General features: G+C 43.2%; 1 protein-coding gene across 1 annotated transcript in view; it reads right to left on the bottom strand.

The window, feature by feature from the left end:
* The window catches only part of grm7 (glutamate metabotropic receptor 7), a gene marked incomplete at both ends in the record, with an annotated part of 210,728 nt that overhangs the window by 78,376 nt on the left and 112,571 nt on the right, over positions 1–19,781 (bottom strand). Inside the window, one exon of the mRNA XM_079217911.1 lies at positions 2,663–2,800. Within this exon, the coding sequence (XP_079074037.1) occupies positions 2,663–2,800 (138 nt within the window). The remainder of the gene's footprint in view (positions 1–2,662; positions 2,801–19,781) is intronic.

Genomic DNA, 19,781 nt, shown 5'->3' with positions numbered 1-19,781 from the left:
CGATTAGAGCAAATACCTAACAGGAGGCGATGTCATAATGTACAACAGCACTGATTCATAATTTTCCTGTTCGACTTTCCAAAGCGACTGTTGATGCCACCTCTTGGAAATCTAACTATCTTCCAACTTGTAAAGCTCAGAAACGTTGCAGGCTGTAACATCTCGGATGAACGGGCTTACAGGGCACGGGTCCAGGGGCCCCGAGAGGGTCAGGGGCCCCTGGACGGAAAGTCACAGAGCTCAGTTAAAAGGAGGTCTCTTCATCTCACCAGTACCTGAGCGCACTGCTTGACCTGCAGGATATCACTGAAAGAGACACTAAACAAACACAAAGACACTCAAAACGACTGTGATACGCAAAGCTACTACAGGGATGCAAAACTAGCACAGAGAGACGTAGGACAACCACAACTAAGTTGCAAAAACAAGCACAGAGAGACTCAATACCACTACGCAGACGTAAAAAACAACCACGAAGGGATTCACAATAACTATAAAGAGAAGACTACAACGATAAGCGAACAACGACAGGCCTCCATGCAAAACTATCTCAAAAAGACACAAAACTACAGGGATACAAAATGACCACAAAGAGATCGAAAATAACGACAGGGATGCACAACTATCTCAAAAAGACACAAAACTACAGGGATACAACATTACCACAAAGAGATCCAAAACAACAACAGGGATGCAAAACTATATAAAAAAGATACAAAACTACAGGGATGCAAAATGACCACAAAGAGATCCAAAACAACGACAGAGATGCAAAACTATATAAAAAAGATACAAAACTACAGGGATGCAAAATAACCACAAAGAGATCCAAAACAACGACAGAGATGCGAAACTATCTCAAAAAGACACATAACCACAGGGATGCAAAATGACCACAAAGAGATCGAAAATAACGACAGGGATGCACAACTATCTCAAAAAGACACAAAACTACAGGGATACAACATTACCACAAAGAGATCCAAAACAACAACAGGGATGCAAAACTATATACAAAAGATACAAAACTACAGGGATGCAAAACGACCACAAAGAGATCAAAAATAACGACAGGGATGCAAAACTATCTAAAAAAAGTCACAAAGCTACAGTGATGCAAAATGACCACAGCGAGATCTAAAACAACGACAGGGATGCAAACAAAACTATCTAAAAAGGACACAAAACTACAGGGATGCAAAATGACCACAAAGAGATCCAAAACAACTACAGGGATGCAAAATGACCACAAAAACACAAATCGACCACAACAACCAGAGGAAGCAAAACACACCAAAACTGAGGGGGGAAAACGAGCCCAAAGAGCTTCAGAACGACCTCAAAAAGACTACAAAGAGACCCAACACGTCATTTTTGAGCCTAAATGACTTGAAAGAGCCGTGAGATGAAACCGCTCGGTGCCTCTTTCAGTCTCTCTGCAGGAGTGAGCTGCCACCGGGTCCAACGGCGCCTTTCAAGGTCTCGGCACCGAAAAAAAAAGCTTTTAAAGAAAGGCGTCGTATCAACGTGCAAAGCGTTCTCCTCATAATTCATGGTTTCATTGCAAATAGAAGGGGACATTATGATGATGTCTTTGTGTTGACACAAAAGGATCCCGCGACCTCCTCGGAGCAGCTTTCCGTACTCGGAGAGGTTGAGTTTCTCCCCGTCGGAGTCATTAGGGTCGTTCCGGAGGATGAAAAGCTGTCTGCTGGAGTCTCTCGTCGGCACAGAGGGACTCAATCACTCCGGAGTGGCACAGGAGGCGTGTTCATTATGTAATTGAAGGTTTAGTTCTAGGGGGCAGAAATGATCCCGACCGCCTCTGCGGATGGAATTATAATACGTGTTGCTGGGGGTACAAAGAGCGTCAGGGGAAATGTGACGATAAATAAATAAATAAGGAATTTGCATTTCTTGTCTGTAAACATTCACATCTTGAAATATCAAAACCACTAATCAGCGGTGTAACGCTGCGTTCACACCAAACGCGTCTGAAAGGGGGCGTGGCTTATCGCCGTAAAAACAGTTACCGTTTCCGCCATCCACCATGGAAATAACCACTAGTTCTGCTTTTGGAGTGAATTGGAAACACACACACACACACACACACACACACACACACACACACTATTGTTTTGCTTCGTTGACGTTGCAGGAAAGAACTTCTTGCCCCTCCTTACAGATGTTAGTGTTATTTTATGTATATATATATATATTTTTTTTTTACAGAAATAAAGTTTGATCTTATCTTATATTTTATTATAATAAAACTCGGGATGCCCTGAGTCTTTTTAACATCGAGCACATGCCAATCAAACCTGATCCAATGTTTGTTTTTGTTGATTCTTTTCCCCTCTCAACATCTCTAGCGTGTACTGCAATAACAATAACAATAATGATATTTCCTGCATTTATATTAAATGAATCTCGCAAATAGCAGATTGAGATTAAATTGGTTATTGTGCTTCATAAAATAACAATAACAATAATAATAATAATAATAATAATAAAATGAAGCTTTGTGCTCTACAGTTTTATCTTTTATGTCCAGAGTCTTTTCAGGAGAACATTGCCTATGAATGTCCTGCAGCTCGTTGCTGAGCACAGGAAGGAGCTGATTGGCTGCATTCTTTTGGAAGTGGGCGGGGCCTGTACTCACCTGTGCACTTCCGGCTGCTCTCGTCCTTCTTGGAGGAGCTCATCAGCTTGCAGTTGAAGTTCTCCTCCCAGTACTCGGCGAACCACACGTTCCTCCGGTTGTTCTCCAGCGTGCGCGACGTGAAGTACGCGTCGAACCCTGAAAGACCAAAGCGGACGACGGGTCAGCGACACCTAAACAAGCGAAAGGAGCTTCGTTCGTTAGCGGGACATCGGGCCACCGGGCCACCGGGCCACCGGGCCACCGGGCCACCGGGCCACCGGGCCCCCGGTGGTACAAACAACACCAGTGAACATCATCAGAGTGGAGCGTGTGCACGTCTGTGGAGGTTTTGTCCATCATTGTAGTCATTTGTCATCATTGTTTTGGATCTCTTTGTGGTCATTTTGCATCCCAGTAGTTTTGAGTCTTTTTGAGATAGTTTTGCATCTCTGTTGTTGTTTTGGATCTCTTTGTAGTAATTTTGCATCCCTGTAGTTTAGTGTCTTTTTTAGATAGTTTTGCATCCCTGTCATTGTTTTGGATCTCTTTGTGGTCATTTTGCATCCCTGTAGTTTAGTGTCTTTTTTTAGATAGTTTTGCATCCCTGTCGTTGTTTTGGATCCCTTTGTAGTAATTTTGCATCCATGTAGTTTTATGTCTTTTTTAGATACTTGTGCATCCCTGTCGTTGTTTTGGATCTCTTTGTGGTCATTGTGCATCCCTGTAATTTTGTGTCTTTTTGACACAGTTTTGGAGGCCTGTCGTTGTTCGCTTATCGTTGGAGTCATTTTTCATCTCTTTATAGTTATTGTGAATCCCTTTCTGGTTGTTTTTTACATCTGCGTAGTGGTATTGAGTCTCTCTGTGCTTGCTTTTGCAAATTAGTTGTGGATGTCTTACGTCTCTGTGTGCTTTTTTGTTTTTGTTTTGCATCCCTCAGGGTTCATACACATTCTGACCAGTGGGTTTCATGACTTTTCCATGACTTTAAACCAAATTTCCATTACAAACATTTAGTGAAATCTGGGTGTAAACAGTAAAAAGTGAGTAAATGTGGTATTTAAACTAACAATGAGAACACAAAGCATACAGTAGACCTTAAATGACTCAAATGAATGAGACAATAGTTTGATTAAAAGAATAAACATTTATATAGATGCCTGTATGTATGCCTGCTTATATTTTGAGTCTTTCTTTTAAAAGCATATTCATTATTTCAAACTCAGCGTAAATGAACGTCATAAACACATGAATATAACACATTTACATGACTTTTACTAAACTTTTGGGATTTTATTTTTTTCAAGGATTTTTACAGGCCTGGAAATAACCATTTTAAAACTCCATGACTTTTCCAGGTTTTCCATGAGCGTAAGAACCCTGATCCCTGTAGTATCTTTGCATATGTGCAAAAAGTGCGCCTCCTACGGGTTTCTCTTTGCACACGGCCCACGAGGCGTTGTTGGCACGTGAGGCGAAGGCTCCAGAGTGAAAGGGAGCCAGAAATATCTGCCGCACATGTGACCTGCGCCCGCGCCGCACACAAAAGGGCCCCCGGAAGCGTGGGCGGCGCTGCGTAGGTTCCTCATCGCTTAAGTCAGTTAAGAGATTACCAACGACTGTGACGATGAGCAGACTTACAAAATACAGGAGGAATGCAAAGGAGTAAACGGAATGTATTCAACCTCCAAACAGGACGAATCATAAATCCATGTGTCAACCGGATGAGCGTTAACTTCACGCTGCTTTGGTTTATATCCTCCTTTCATATCATTTATGTCCTTTATTGTATTTCATACATACTTAATGTAACAAGTTTGAAACTCTTTGTCAAGTCTCAGGCAGCAAAACCACAAAAAAAATATTCCCGGGACAGGAAGTAGCAGATTCTGAAGAGCTGATAATGATGACGCACACATCTCATATCCAAATCCTCCCAATCAAATCACCAAGGAAGAATGAATAATAAATCTTTAAAAAGCTTTAGCGATCCATTTCTTCCTCTGTCTCCTCTCTCCGTCTCTCAGATCCTCACAGCGGTCAGGAGACGGGAAATATAGTTATACTTTATCTTAAGAAGTGCATTTAATCATTTATTCATTTAATCACTTCATCACTTCATCACTTCATCACTTCCTCATGTCCTCCATAAGCGTTGGTCTTAAAATGACCAGCAGCCTCGCTGTCTGTCACTGTGTCACCCTCTCACCGTGTCACCGTCTCACCCTCTCACTGTGTCACCCTCTCACTGTGTCACCCTCTCACCTTCTCAGCCTCTCACCGTGTCACCCTCTCACCCAGAAACCTTCTCCAGGAGGAACAAATCATCCGTCCCGTGCGTCTGCTGCATAATGCAGGCTGTTTTTTCTCCTTCTTTTCGAGGGTCCTTGAATGCAACAGTCTGCAGAAGTGGATGCAGAAAATAGGGCAGCAATGAAAAACTGCGTCTCAACACACTTTGACTGACATGGTTTCTCCGTGGCGGTCTCAGCGGGCGGCAGAGGGACAGCGGCGCTGCTGGCATCCATTTAAAGATCTCTCTCTTTCTGAGGCGTTGAATGATGAATGCACACAGAAAAAACAAAATACTGTTATTTCACACGCTGATCCAGTCTGAAGAAGGATGCTCGTGATAACCTTAAACAGCAGGGAGGACCCGTAACGAGCCGATCTCAATGATGCATTCTGGGGATTTTCACTCCTTAATTCGCCCGTATTGTAACAACCGTTATAGATTATGTACATTGACTCTGCATGAGTTCCTCAAACGGCCCATTCTCTACTTAAAAAAAGGAATGAAGAGGACATTAAACCGTCTGACTGAAGGGCAGACTGCTCCTTCGGCATCTTCCCGCAGCTTGCAACAAAAAAGAAACTGAATTAGAAATGTCCTTGTAACTACTCTTCGGAGGAGAGAATTAGTGCAACAGAACGCTGAGCATACATCTGAGAAAAGAGGGGATTCGACAATAATTGCATCTGGATGAACCCTCAAGGGCGAACGCAGCGTTTGATCTTAATTTATAAGAATCCCTGATGAGGCTTAGCCTACTTTATGGAGCACATAATGTCAGACTGCGGGTCCCGAGGAGAAGCATCACGGCCGTTATTCCATGAACCGTTATTCCATTAACAAGAAGAGCTGTTTTATTAACACGTTTGAATTCAGATTATTATCAGATTATAGAACACTCACATCTTTAACACTAGAACACTAATGTCTTTAACACTAGAACACTAACATCTTTAACCCTAGAACACTAACGTCTTTAACCCTAGAACACTAATGTATTTAACCCTAGAACACTAACATCTTTAACCCTAGAACATTAACATATTTAACCCTAGAACACTAATGTCTTTAACCCTAGAACACTAACGTCTTTAACTCTAGAACACGAACATCTTTAACCCTAGAACACTAACATCTTTAACCTTAGAACACTAACATCTTTAACCCTAGAACACTAACATCTTTAACCTTAGAACACTAACATCTTTAACCTTAGAACACTAACATCTTTAACCTTAGAACACTAACGTCTTTAACCCTAGAACACTAACATCTTTAACCCTAGAACACTAATGTCTTTAACCCTAGAACACTAACATCTTTAACCCTAGAACACTAATGTCTTTAACCCTAGAACACTAACATCTTTAACCCTAGAACACTAACGTCTTTAACCCTAGAACACTAACATCTTTAACCCTAGAACACTAATGTCTTTAACCCTAGAACACTAACATCTTTAACCTTAGAACACTAACGTCTTTAACCCTAGAACACTAACGTCTTTAACCCTAGAACACTAATGTCTTTAACCCTAGAACACTAACATCTTTAACCCTAGAACACTAACATCTTTAACCTTAGAACACTAACATCTTTAACCCTAGAACACTAACGTCTTTAACCCTAGAACACTAACATATTTAACCCTAGAACACGAACATCTTTAACACTAGAACACTAACATATTTAACCCTAGAACACAAACATATTTAACCCTAGAACACTAACGTCTTTAACCCTAGAACATTAACATCTTTAACCATAGAACACTAACATCTTTAACCCTAGAACACTAACATATTTAACCCTAGAACACTAACGTCTTTAACCCTAGAACATTAACATCTTTAACACTAGAACACTAACATCTTTAACCCTAGAACACTAACATCTTTAACCCTAGAACACTAATGTATTTAACCCTAGAACACTAACGTCTTTAACTCTAGAACACGAACATCTTTAACCCTAGAACACTAACATCTTTAACCTTAGAACACTAACATCTTTAACCCTAGAACACTAACATCTTTAACCCTAGAACACTAACATCTTTAACCCTAGAACACTAACATCTTTAACCTTAGAACACTAACATCTTTAACCCTAGAACACTAACATCTTTAACCCTAGAACACTAACATCTTTAACCCTAGAACACTAACATCTTTAACCCTAGAACACTAACATCTTTAACCTTAGAACACTAACATCTTTAACCCTAGAACACTAACATCTTTAACCCTAGAACACTAACGTCTTTAACCCTAGAACACTAACGTCTTTAACCCTAGAACACTAATGTCTTTAACCCTAGAACACTAACATCTTTAACCCTAGAACACTAACATCTTTAACCTTAGAACACTAATGTCTTTAACCCTAGAACACTAACATCTTTAACCCTAGAACACGAACATCTTTAACACTAGAACACTAACATATTTAACCCTAGAACACAAACATATTTAACCCTAGAACACTAACGTCTTTAACCTTAGAACACTAACATCTTTAACCCTAGAACACTAACGTCTTTAACCCTAGAACACTAACATATTTAACCCTAGAACACTAACGTCTTTAACCCTAGAACACTAATGTTGGGCGATTGTGGTTTTGTTATTTTCATTGTGTTGCTTTTGTCTGAGTTGTGTGGGTCTTTGTGTCGCTTCATGCTGCTCACTGACGTTATTGAAGATGGGCGTGTCTCTTTGCTCCAATCTCTGTTTTTTTCAACCTTCACATGTTCGTTTTAGTTAGAGTCCCTCCATGATACCTGTTTATAGTTTCATGAGAAGTTCTATAGGGTAACATCAAAGAAGAGTACTTCAACTTGCCTTGTATTGTTGTATCTTAATATATTTTGATGAGAAGTATATTTTATCAGGTACATTATATCGAGTAAAATATACCCGACGTTAGTGATGGTGTGACTATTTTTAACGTTAGTGTTCTGGGGTTAAAGGCGACATCATGTAAACACACGAGGCGTGATCCTCCCTGTCAAGCATCCAGGTGAACATCATCCACAAACAATATTTAATGATTCAAAAGATGCCGTGTTGTTTTCTTCAGAATAATATATTTATCACAGCAGGTCAAAAAGAGAAAAACACGGCAGATGCTTTGAGAGGAAATGTTTGACGGGAATAAAGAGCGAAGCCAGATATCCGTGCTGCACAGCGGCGTCGGTGACCCCTCCCACCCTCCGCGGCTGGTTTCCCGCTCTGCGGCTGGTTTCCCGCCCTTGTTGTTCACTGAGAAACGTCGAAAACATTTTCCGGGTCAGCGATCTCAGACAGTTGTGACACGTTACGCCGGTGAGTTTACCGCCGGCCACCGCGGAGAGCAGAAAGTCTGACGTGTTCAGGGTCGCAGAGTCCGTCACCGTCCCGACGATGACGAAGACGTTCCACTGATTCATTTCTCATTTCCCTCCAGAGAGAAAAACACTTCTTGGAGCCAATTGTCTCTTATTTTGAAAGCAAAGCCAGCGTGAGAGCAAATAGCAATTACACGTCCTCGATCTCAACACGACCCCGACGACGTGGAGGTGTGGAACAAAAGTTTGGGAAATAAAAACTTTTGAACGTTGCTAATTATCAGCTACAAGGTGAAATGTGCTGTTTTGAACGTGTAAATATCCTTTAATAAATGAACTACACCTTGCAGAGGAAACATAAACATAAGAGACTAGGTGTTAGCTGATGGAGGCTAGGTATTGGCTTATGGAGGCTAGGTGTTAGCTGATGGAGGCTAAGTATTGGCTGATGGAGGCTAGGTATTGGCTTATGGAGGCTAGATGTTAGCTGATGGAGGCTAGGTGTTAGCTTATGGAGGCAAGGTGTTAGCTGATGAAGGCTAGGTGTTTTAGCCAGTGGATGCAAGGTGTTAGCTGATGGAGGCTAGGTGTTAGCTGATGGAGGCTAGGTGTTAGCCGGTGGATGCAAGGTGTTAGCTGATGGAGGCTAGGTGTAAGCTGATGAAGGCTAGGTGTAAGCTTATGGAGGCAAGGTCTAAGCTGATGAAGGCTAGGTTTTAGCTTATGGATGCAAAGTGATAGCTGATGGAGGCTAGGTGTTTGCGGTTGATTTGCCCTCTGAAGTCTGCGTCAACAGTCTCCTGACCGCCTGGCCGAGCTGATAAAGATGTTGCTGTGCTCGTCTCTTTGTTATTACCTCGCCCTGACGATAACGAAGCTTTACAGGCACCGGCGAGGGCGGCACGCGGGTCACTGTCCCACCCTCTAATTGGCGGAGTCTGCAACAGCAGCCTGAGAGGAAATCTGCAGGGCTGCAATAATCAGATTTCTCTTTGTGACAGTCAATAGCCGGTTAATGATGCCGGAACCGAACAAAGGTACAGCTGGGCTCTGCCTCCATCAATAAACATTAAATGTGATTTTAATTGGTCTTAGTGTATGATATAATGTGATAATACCACAATCTGCAAAACATTTCTTGTGCATTTATTAGACTTTTATCCATCTGGAAAGTCCGACAAACTAATTTCACCATCAAGCACTATTTGCTCCATTGACAAAAAAGCCTTTGAATGTTTTCATTTCTGCCCCTCTGATTTGATGAATGCGACTCAACGGCTCCAGTGTGTTTGACACGTCAGCCGGCTGCAGCCAATCAGCTAATTCTTACGGCCACTAAACCTGCACAAATGCGACAAGAATAAACCGTGTAATTCTCAAAGCGCCCTACTCTGAGAGGTGAAGTGCACCTTGAACCGGCTGCCAAGCAATTAGCGACGCGGTATTTGCATGCATTTAAATGAGTAAATATGCAGATATTTGACTCAAAATTGGCCCCTTCTTATGAAAATGAGCCAATTCACATAATCACAGCAGTTAGAGTGAAATTATTGCCGTCTTCAGAGAGTTGATGGTATCTGAAGCGCACTCACGCTGACATTCTGGCTCAATAAATCCCAAATTCCAAGTTTTGAGGCAACGTGATCTCATGTCTATTGTCGTATTTTGGCCACGCTTTAAAGCCCCCGGCATCGAGCCTTTTGTGGAGTATGTTGACGCTGAAGGTTTGTGTGTGGTTAACGTTCTACGCCCAACATTCTGACGCATGGTTGGACCTGAAATAAGTACGGAAAACACGTCGCCAACATCACTGACAAAATGTTACAACAGTTACAATAGTTTGGAACACGAACTCTGGTCTTCTGGGTGAAAGTCCTGTGTTTGTTTGACCCCGTTTCTCTCTCTTTCTACTACGTCTGTTGCTCTGAGGATGCGAGGATGCGTTTACTCTGGAGTTAGTCGAAAGCCTGACGTGTCTCATGGACGCTAAAGGACGCCTTATGCTGCGTTCACAACAAAAGCAAATTTTCGCTTTTTCGCAACGTTTTTTCGCCTGAGTTTACTCGCTAGCCTTTATGTGGTAAATTCGCGTCAATAACTTTTTCCGCGGTGGAAAGGTGGCGCAGCTTTTCCGTGGCTTAACTCCGTGAAAACAGTTACCATTTACGCCATCCACCATTGAAGTAACTACTAGTTCTGCTTTATACTTGTTGTGGAAGTCCCACAAACGTTGGAACATCAAACACCATGGTGTCTGGGTTCATAATATTATCCGAGGGCACTCACAGCGCCGACCTGTGTCTGAATGAAGCCGCTTCCAGCGCTACTTTTAATGCACTGGCATTCATACTTTGTCGCATGGATGATTGCTATCAGACGCTAAAGAAAAAGGCCAAATTGCACCTGACCGTAAGACGGGGCAGATGGCAGTTACAAGTATACATTATACATTAGGACACAATGTTTTACACCCAATAGCCCCCCCAAAATACACAATCAAACAACGATATGAGAAAGCAATGAAAGTATTTTAAAAAATCCCTTCTGAACCGCTGGGGTTGATTTGATGTGCTGCCCTCAAACGAACCTGAAGCTCCTTTATTACGGCCGCCATCTCCAGCTCACTATTTCAGACCTATTGCATTTCGAGTGAGGGGTGTTCATGCCGAGAGAGGGAAACAAACCAATACGAGTTTGTTTACTTGCCTCGCTGCCAGTTATCAAGCTCTAAGTGCTCCACTGATGGGAGCAGCGACTCCACCGGGAACGCCCCCCATAATGCTGCAGCGTCTCAGCCAGTCTCAAAGCACTTTCTACCCTCAAAGATACAATTTGAATCTGAGGCTTAACTTCCACTTGTTATTTGAGATGTCTGGTATCCAATTAACTCCAGGTGAGATTGAGGACACTTTGATTTACTCTCAGACACAGATATGTCCACGTATGTGTCTCGGGTCGGTCCTCCTGCTCCGGTCCAGAAGGAGGCGCTCAGAAGCAGTTAACAGCTACACCCAAGCTAACGCTAACATGTGGAGGAATGAGGTGGTTACATTGTGCAATGTGCCTTCATACAACAAGTTTGTAGGATATCATACCAAAAGGTTTTTGAACAGAAGTGACCATATTTGGATTGAGTGGGGTAGAAACGCCGTAAACGGCTCTGGTAGCAACCTGTCAATCACCTTGTAGCCCCGCCCTAAAGCGTCCCCTGCTTTATGGTCTGTTTGACTCTAAATGACCATAATTTACTAAATGAACATCATGCTGTATTGAAGAAGACTTGAAACTAGAGATTGGGACATAAACTCATGTTTACAATGTTTACTGAGGGAATACATCAAGAGAAGTAGAGTAATTTACATAGACTTCGATACAACCAGAGGAGTCGCCCCCTGGTGGTCAGGAGAGAGAATGCAGCTTTAATACATGAAGCATATACTTCTATACAACCAGAGGAGTCACCCCCTGGTGGTCAGTAGAGAATGCAGCTTTAACACTTGAAGCATATACTTCTATACAACCAGAGGAGTCGCCCCCTGGTGGTCAGGAGAGAGAATGCAGCTTTAACACATGAAGCATATACTTCTATACAACCAGAGGAGTCACCCCCTGGTGGTCAGTAGAGAATGCAGCTTTAACACTTGAAGCATATACTTCTATACAACCAGAGGAGTCACCCCCTGGTGGTCAGGAGAGAGAATGCAGCTTTAACACATGAAGCATATACTTCTATACAACCAGAGGAGTCGGTCAGAAGTGTGCGTTGCGTGATTGCAACAACTAATCAGGACCGTAATTCGGCTCGGTACTTTTCCTCACAGGCGTCAGGTAATTGCAGCATGCGCGTAGTGAAGAAGGGAACCGGGGGAGGGGGTCCTCTGAACTCGCTATTGATTGAACAGACCATAATCTCTCTCTCACACACACTTCCTGTGCAACACATCGTCTGCCTTTTAATGACACCATTAATCGGCGTTCTTCTCCTCTCGTCTTCCACAGCTCTAAGCCCCTCCCACCCCTCCGTCTCCCGCGTCCTCTCGACTTTGACACAAAACAACAACAACAACGGCTGAAACTCTGAGCTTCTTTCCCCGCAAAGCGACACGTTTTTTTCCAGTTCTGTTGACTAATTGACTAAAAAGAGTCACGCTGGGAGAAACTACAGAGACGTCTTTCTTTTTTTGTCACGGCGACACATCTGAACACATTAACGTTCACACGAGAAAATAATGATGTGGAAAAACAAATGTAGTGGCGTTCAGAAGCCAAAATTGGGAAACACGAAACACGGAGGATACATTTGTTATCGCGTAAATTGTTTTTACCCCTGCTGAGCTTATTGGCCAATGGCTTTGAATTAAAAAAGTTATGTCACGTAAAGTTTGTTGATGATCAAAAACATGTTTGTTCAACTGTTTGCTGTCTCTAAATTAATAAAAATAAGCACTAACATGTTCACTGTTTACTGAACCTGCTTCTCAAAAAGAGTCTATCGCTCATTGTTCTGTGAAAGTAACCTCTGCTGATACGGATTCATCTTAAAGGTATTAGGAGTCATTTTGGAAAGCACTTCCTTCCATCTGCAACGCCTTTATTTTCACCAACAATTTACTTTTCATCTACAATGTTGATTTGTATTAATTTTTTTACAGAAAGAAACTCAAAACTGAAATAAGGGAACTATGGAAGCCCATTTCTGAAAGTAAAAGATTTTTCTTTTTTAGCTGTGATAATAAAAATATCCCCACGGTAAATCATAATTATGAGATAAAAAGTGTGCTTTCACTTCAGTGGTGCTGGTTTTTTTCTATCTCATAATTATAACTTTCTATCTCCTAATTTTGACTTTCTCATCTCATAATTTTGACTTTCTATCTCATCATTATAACTTTCTGTCTCATAATTTTGACTTTCTTATCTCATAATTTTGACTTTCTATCTCATAATTTTGACTTTCTATCTCATAATTATGACTTTCTATCTCATAATTATTTACCGTGGGGAAATTTTTCATATCACAGCTAAATTGAAGATCACTTCAGTCATGCTGACGCATTTCATCACAATCCATCCGCTGGTTGTTGAGAGAGAACGGCGAGATAAACCAGCGGTGATGCAGGTGCTGTAAGTCAGCCAATGGAAACACGGCAGAGCCGCTGACCTTCTAGTCGCCCTCGTCATCGCTGCTCTGCTGAACCAAAACCAACGGGACATGAACAACGCTGCAGGTCTGCAGGAGCCAAACGTGGAGTTTTCACGCAGATGAAAGGACCTCGCGAGTCGAGGTCACTCCCGGGCGGCGGCGACAATCCTGGAATAGCTTGTGTGTGTGTGTGTGTGTCACCTGCACAGGGCGGTGTTAAACCTGTGTGTGTGTGTTTGTGTGTGTCATCACATCCCTGCTACCACATGACCGATGCTCGCCCGTGTCCGCAGGCCGACCTGCTTCTATTTGAGTCACATCTTATAAAAAAACTGCAATTTTTCCTCATTTTCTCAGAGAAAATATATATTATTTAAATTAAAAATAAATGACAAAAAAAGACATATAGAAACAATAATAAAATAAGCTTTTGACAGAAATCGGTCATTTTGAATATACTTTTGAACGCTCCCTGACTTCAGGCTCAGAATCTGGTGAAAAAGACAAACAAATGAAAGAAAACTAAGAGTTTGAGTGACCCGGACGCTGTTACCTTTCGAGGGATTATTCTGGATGCAAACCAGTTTCAACAGGATTCATTTCTATCATTTTCTATTTGTATTTGTTTTCTCTGGTTGTCTGCAGAGCAAAGATAACTCTCTCTCTCCTGGAGGGTTCTAGTCCCGTCGCCATTGTGGTGACAGGAGGAGGATGAGGAGGAGGAGGAGGAGGAGGAGGAGGAGGAGGAGGAGGAGGAGGAGGAGGAGTGCAACAGGGAGGCGATCAATAGAACCGGAGTCGGTTCAGAACGCGGCTGGATTGATACGCTCTTCAATTAATCCCCATTCCATTCTTCACATGCAGCAGCTCCTTTAGCTCCACATATTGTTCAGAAAGACAGATTTTAAGAAGTGGGAGGTGAAATGCATTTTCACGGCTCTCCGAGGAGAGAGCCGATGTATTTATACCTCTGTGAGGTGAGCGGCTCAGCGGGCGAAGATAGAAACGTGGCTCAGAGGCGGTGTTGAGGTGCGTTGGTGGTAGTTCTCGTGCTGCAGGGGTTTCCTGATCCCCCTCTCTGGGGCAACGGGGTGCAGTCGCTCCGTGACAAATGTTTGAAGAGGTCGTAGCGTCTTTACGATGAATTATTACATTATTTTAGATTACCACGACGAAAGATTTGTTTGCCTTTTTGAGGGGATATAGTTTATATAGAATATAGTATTTATTTGAACACAGGTGGAAAACTCTCCCTCCCACACACACACACAAGGGTCACTGTCTATATTTACAGCCCTGATGGAACAAAAGTCCTCCTGGTAGGACACAGTTATTCTCTGCTGGAGAGAAAAGTAACCCCCTCCCCACCTCCTAAAAACAACAACAACAACAACAACAACACACAAAACTAAAAGTAGCCAAACAAACAGAAGCCGTGAGGTCACAGCTGAAGCTGAAGCCGAGCGACGACTCTAATGGACGAAATTACCACTGACTGCCAAGAGCTGGAGTAACGGCCAACACTGCTGCCGGGGCGAGAGCCAGTAAACAAGAGAGAGAGAGAGAGAGAGAAGAAAAAAAGTCAATTACTGGCTCTCATTTAGCTGTGCCTTGAGTGGGGAAAACAAACGCCCGTATTTAAGATAAGACTAATCCTCGGTTTGAGGAGAAAGAGCAGAAGCCCGTGAGGCGAGAAGACGGCGAGGAAGAGACGGAAACGACGATACGAAGGTTTCTAGGACAGAAGTGAGAGGGTTGACTCTTTTCCTGACATGAACAGTGATGAGGCAGCGTCTCATTCGGACACCATTGCTATGCAGGGGGATTCATTCGCGTTAAAGCCATCAGAAAGTCACTTACCTTTATCAAAGTACTGTCATTAGAAACCACTTTGAGGTTATTGTTCTAGATCTGAACCGCGTAGGACATTGTCGCCATTTGGGACTGACGATGCCATCGAGTAAAAGGTCAACGCTTCCTGCCCAGAGTGGAGGTTTCTGGAACATTTTAAGGACATGAGGAAGGAAAAAGGAGCGAGGCAGGTTGAGCAAGGGGACGGTTGAATGTGAGAAAAGGGACATGGCAGGTGCACTGATGGAGAGAGACTGTTGCTGTGAAGCAGCAGGGATGGTTGCTTAGCATGATCAGTGTCAGCGGATCAGCGTCTCCTCCTCCCATCTCTTTGCCGTTCGTCAGATTAGTGTTGGGTCACCAGACATCCAGACATCCAGACACCCAGAGACCCAAATCTGGATGTCTGAGTGTCCGGGTCTGGATATCTGGATATCTCGTTGTCTGGATCTCTGGGTCTCTTAGTCTCTGGGTCTCTGGGTCTCTGGGTCTCTGGGTGTCTGGATGTCTGGATGTCTGGGGGTCTGGATGTCTGGATGTCTGGATGTCTGGGTCTCTGGGTCTCTGGGTGTCTGGGTCTCTGGATGTCTGGGTCTCTGGATGTCTGGGTGTCTGGGTCTCTGGATGTCTGGATGTCTGGGTGTCTGGGTCTCTGGATATCTGGATGTCTGGATGTCTGGGTCTCTGGGTGTCTGGATGTCTGGGTCTCTGGGTCTCTGGGTCTCTGGGTGTCTGGGTCTCTGGGTCTCTGGGTGTCTGGGTCTCTGGGTCTCTGCATGTCTGGGTCTCTGGGTCTCTGGGTCTCTGGATGTCTGGGTCTCTGGGTCTCTGGATGTCTGGGTCTCTGGGTCTCTGGATGTCTGGATGTCTGGGTACCTGGATGTCTGGATGTCTGGATGTCTGGGTCTCTGGGTCTCTAGGTGTCTGGATGTCTGGGTCTCTGGGTCTCTGGGTCTCTAGGTGTCTAGGTGTCTGGGTGTCTGGGTCTCTGGGTGTCTGGATGTCTGGATGTCTGGATGTCTGGATGTCTGGGTCTCTGGGTCTCTAAGTGTCTGGATGTCTGGGTGTCTGGGTCTCTGGGTCTCTGGGTCTCTGGATGTCTGGATGTCTGGATGTCTGGGTCTCTGGGTCTCTAAGTGTCTGGATGTCTGGGTCTCTGGGTCTCTGGGTCTCTAGGTGTCTAGGTGTCTGGGTGTCTGGGTCTCTGGGTCTCTGGGTCTCTGGATGTCTGGATGTCTGATTGTCTGGTGTTTCCTGGAGAGCCTATCTGGTCCTCTGGGAATGCTCTCTGGCAGCTTGTCACAATGGATTCTCGTGTCCGCCCTGTGAGACCCAACACTAATCTGACAAACGGCAAAGAGATGGGAGGAGGAGACGCTGATCCGCTGACACTGATCATGCTAAGCAACCATCCCTGCTGCTTCACAGCAACAGTCTCTCTCCATCAGTGCACCTGCCATAAAAACAAATTTAAAATTTGGAAACATCAGTTTCATCTGGACGTCTTCATGGAGAGCTTTTGGTTCATGCTGCATGTCCTAAACGTAGTAGTGAACCCCTTTTTGCTGCGGCTGTAAAGGGTTGCCTCTCTTTCATGCTTAATATAATGCATGAGTGTTTTCTCTGTGCCGACGCTGAGCTCACAGTCACTTCCTGTTTTCTCCGGGCCAAATGTGTGCAGGAGGACACCTGTCTCGAGCGCAAGGAGCCAGATTACAATCTGAATCCTCGCATCTCCGCATAACCACGGTCACACTGAACCCACCAGCTCTGTGTTTCTGACAAAGAGGGTGGAGAGGAGTGGGTGGAGGGATGAGGGATGGGGGAGGAGGGGCGCGTAGGCATCCACATGCTCGCTAACCTCTCTGCTTCACTTCCTTTTCCCGCCTCCGCTTGCAGTCACACCAACAGTTTGAGAAGTTGACTTCTTTCCAAATTTTGGTTGGTTTGGTTTCACACATATGTAAACACACGGCTTAAAAAAAATATATATATATATATATATATATATATATATATATATATATATATATATATATATATATATATTTTTTTTTTTTTTTTTTTTTTAAATAATACAAATCAAAAATACTATAAAACAAATTCAAAATAAAGAAATTAAAAAAATAATAATAATAAATATAATCAAAAATAATAATAACGTACTGGCTAACCACATTTAATAATTGAAACAGAAAAGCACGAACATAATGTCTGTCATCTATTGTCATTAACGACTCATGCTTTTAAGGTGGTATGAGAGAGATACTAGCCTCACATTTTCTACGTTCCAGGAATTAGTGACAGAAAATCCATCAGGTAACGAACAGAACGACTCTGTATGTTCATGTTTCACCAAAGTATTTAAAATGTGAAAATAATGAAATAATTACCATCGTATAATAAGGTGTTCAGTACTTTCTCAGCACCATGCTATTATTAAAAGATTTGTGGATTAGAGGGCGTAATTGACTGGGAAAATGGATTCATCTCAGCTGGAGGCCGCAGACTCAGCGGGCGTTCGCTTCCAGGAGGCGGGAAAGTTCCCACAGCCTTCATCCTGCCTCGTCTTCATCATCGTCAACCAACTCCACACCTTCCTCTCCTCGTCTCCCGCTGTCTCGCTACGTTTCTGGATCTTTGCTCTTTTGTCTTTCCTCCGTTCTCCCTTGATTCGTATTATTAAAATGTTTTCCCCTCAGACTTTCATCCTCCAATTTCATATCATCTGCCTCTCTCTCTCTCTCTCTCTCTCTCTCTCTCTCTCTCTCTCTCCCCCTCTCTCTCAGCAATTATCGGCTGCTGTGTTCAGACAGGCGGCTCTAATTTGCATTCACATGACAAACACAAGGCGGATATATATTTCCAGAGGTCGGAGAAGACAATGAAAGGGATTGTGACCCTTCCAGTCTGGATCAAACCCACAAACGGAGATTGTGGTTTGCAGATAACAACATACACTCCAGATCAAACAGACTGCTTTTTAAATGATGTTTTTCTCCTCTACAAGCGAACACGTATGTGAAACCACACAGTGTGACGAGTGAAGCCCAGGGAAACAAAGGTCTGGACCAACAAGGAGTCCTTCCTCCCTCTGCATACGTTTCCACCCCACTCCCCTGCTGCAGGCGGCCAGGCGGCTTCATGTCCAGCTGCGATGTCAGATGTCTGTTCAATAGATGCGGCACTTTGGAACATCTCCAGACAGCAACTGTGGTTCTACTATTCGGACAACTAAAGCCCAACTTTATGGTCTTTATTACCAAGTTGCATTGCACTGCAAAAAGATAGTCCCTTTGGAAGTCTTTACGAGTGAATGGAATAATAAGAGAGTCTCAAAATGCTATCGATTGGTTTCATCTATTCTACAGGGACACAAAATGTCTATTTTTCATGTCTGTTGGCGCCAAACAACCAGTCAAGTTTAGGCAAGAAAACCAATAGTTAGGTTTAGGCAAGAAAACCAACAGTTAGGTTTATGCAAAAATGCCAACAGTTAGGTGTTGGCAACTAAACCACCAGTTAGATTTTGGCAACAAAGCAAAACCCAAAACATAACAGGATTTATTTCCTCCACAACTGGATGTCTTCAGACATTTCACGATCCAGGATCCACACAAAGGAAGATGAAAGAAAGATGAAGGGGGAGAGAAAGTATTTCCGTGAGTAGTAAGGATTGCCTGTTCTGCAGAGAGTTGGAGGTAAATAAATAAATACATTCATTATCCTCCCACTGACACTCCCCTCGGCCCGTACCTCACGCTCAAGGCGTTACTGCTATCATTGCTGGTCAAAACTCATTTTACAGGATTTTCAGACAGGTCATTTCATTTCACCTGCTAGATGTAGAAGCAGTTGCCATCCCGATATCAGAGAAGCCTCAAATGCAACGTTAAATGTTCTGCAAACTAGTATCACACACCTGTAGTTAAACACTCTTGTGCAGTTTATTTTTTCCCTGCCACATTGAGGACAACACATCCGTCTTGAAATCGGCAGGAGGAGAGCTAGTTAACGCTAGCTGTTAGCTGTTAGCAGTTAGCAGTTAGCAGCCAGTGGGCAGCACAGCCCTGCAAGGCTAAATTATAGAGCTAACATCTGAAGTTAACAAAGGTGCATTGAGGTGCATTATGATGCGTTCAAGGTAAAAATGAGCATGAACATTATCATGATGTGTTTCACGTGTAATCAAGTGAAGTTCAGTTTTTGGCAAGAAACTTGAATACATACATTTATTGTATTTTAGAGAACAAAACATCTTCTGAGAGTCAGATGTTCACGTTGATATCACTCTCATGTCTGTATGATGAATATGAAGCTCCAGCAGCAGCTGGTTGTGTTAGCTTAGCATCAATATGGGTGGGAAACCGCTAGCCAACTCACAACCACACAGATTAAAGAAACACGCCATGAGGTGCTGATCACTGAGCTTTAACAGGCCTTGGTGGGTGTAAATAATGGAAACATTGGGAATATAAATGAATAAACCCTGAATAAACTGATGGTTCAGGACCATAATCTC

Source organism: Taurulus bubalis, assembly GCF_910589615.1.
Source record: "Taurulus bubalis genome assembly, chromosome: 5".
Classification (NCBI taxonomy): Eukaryota; Metazoa; Chordata; class Actinopteri; order Perciformes; family Cottidae; genus Taurulus; species Taurulus bubalis.
This window is presented reverse-complemented; position numbering and strand designations above follow the sequence as displayed.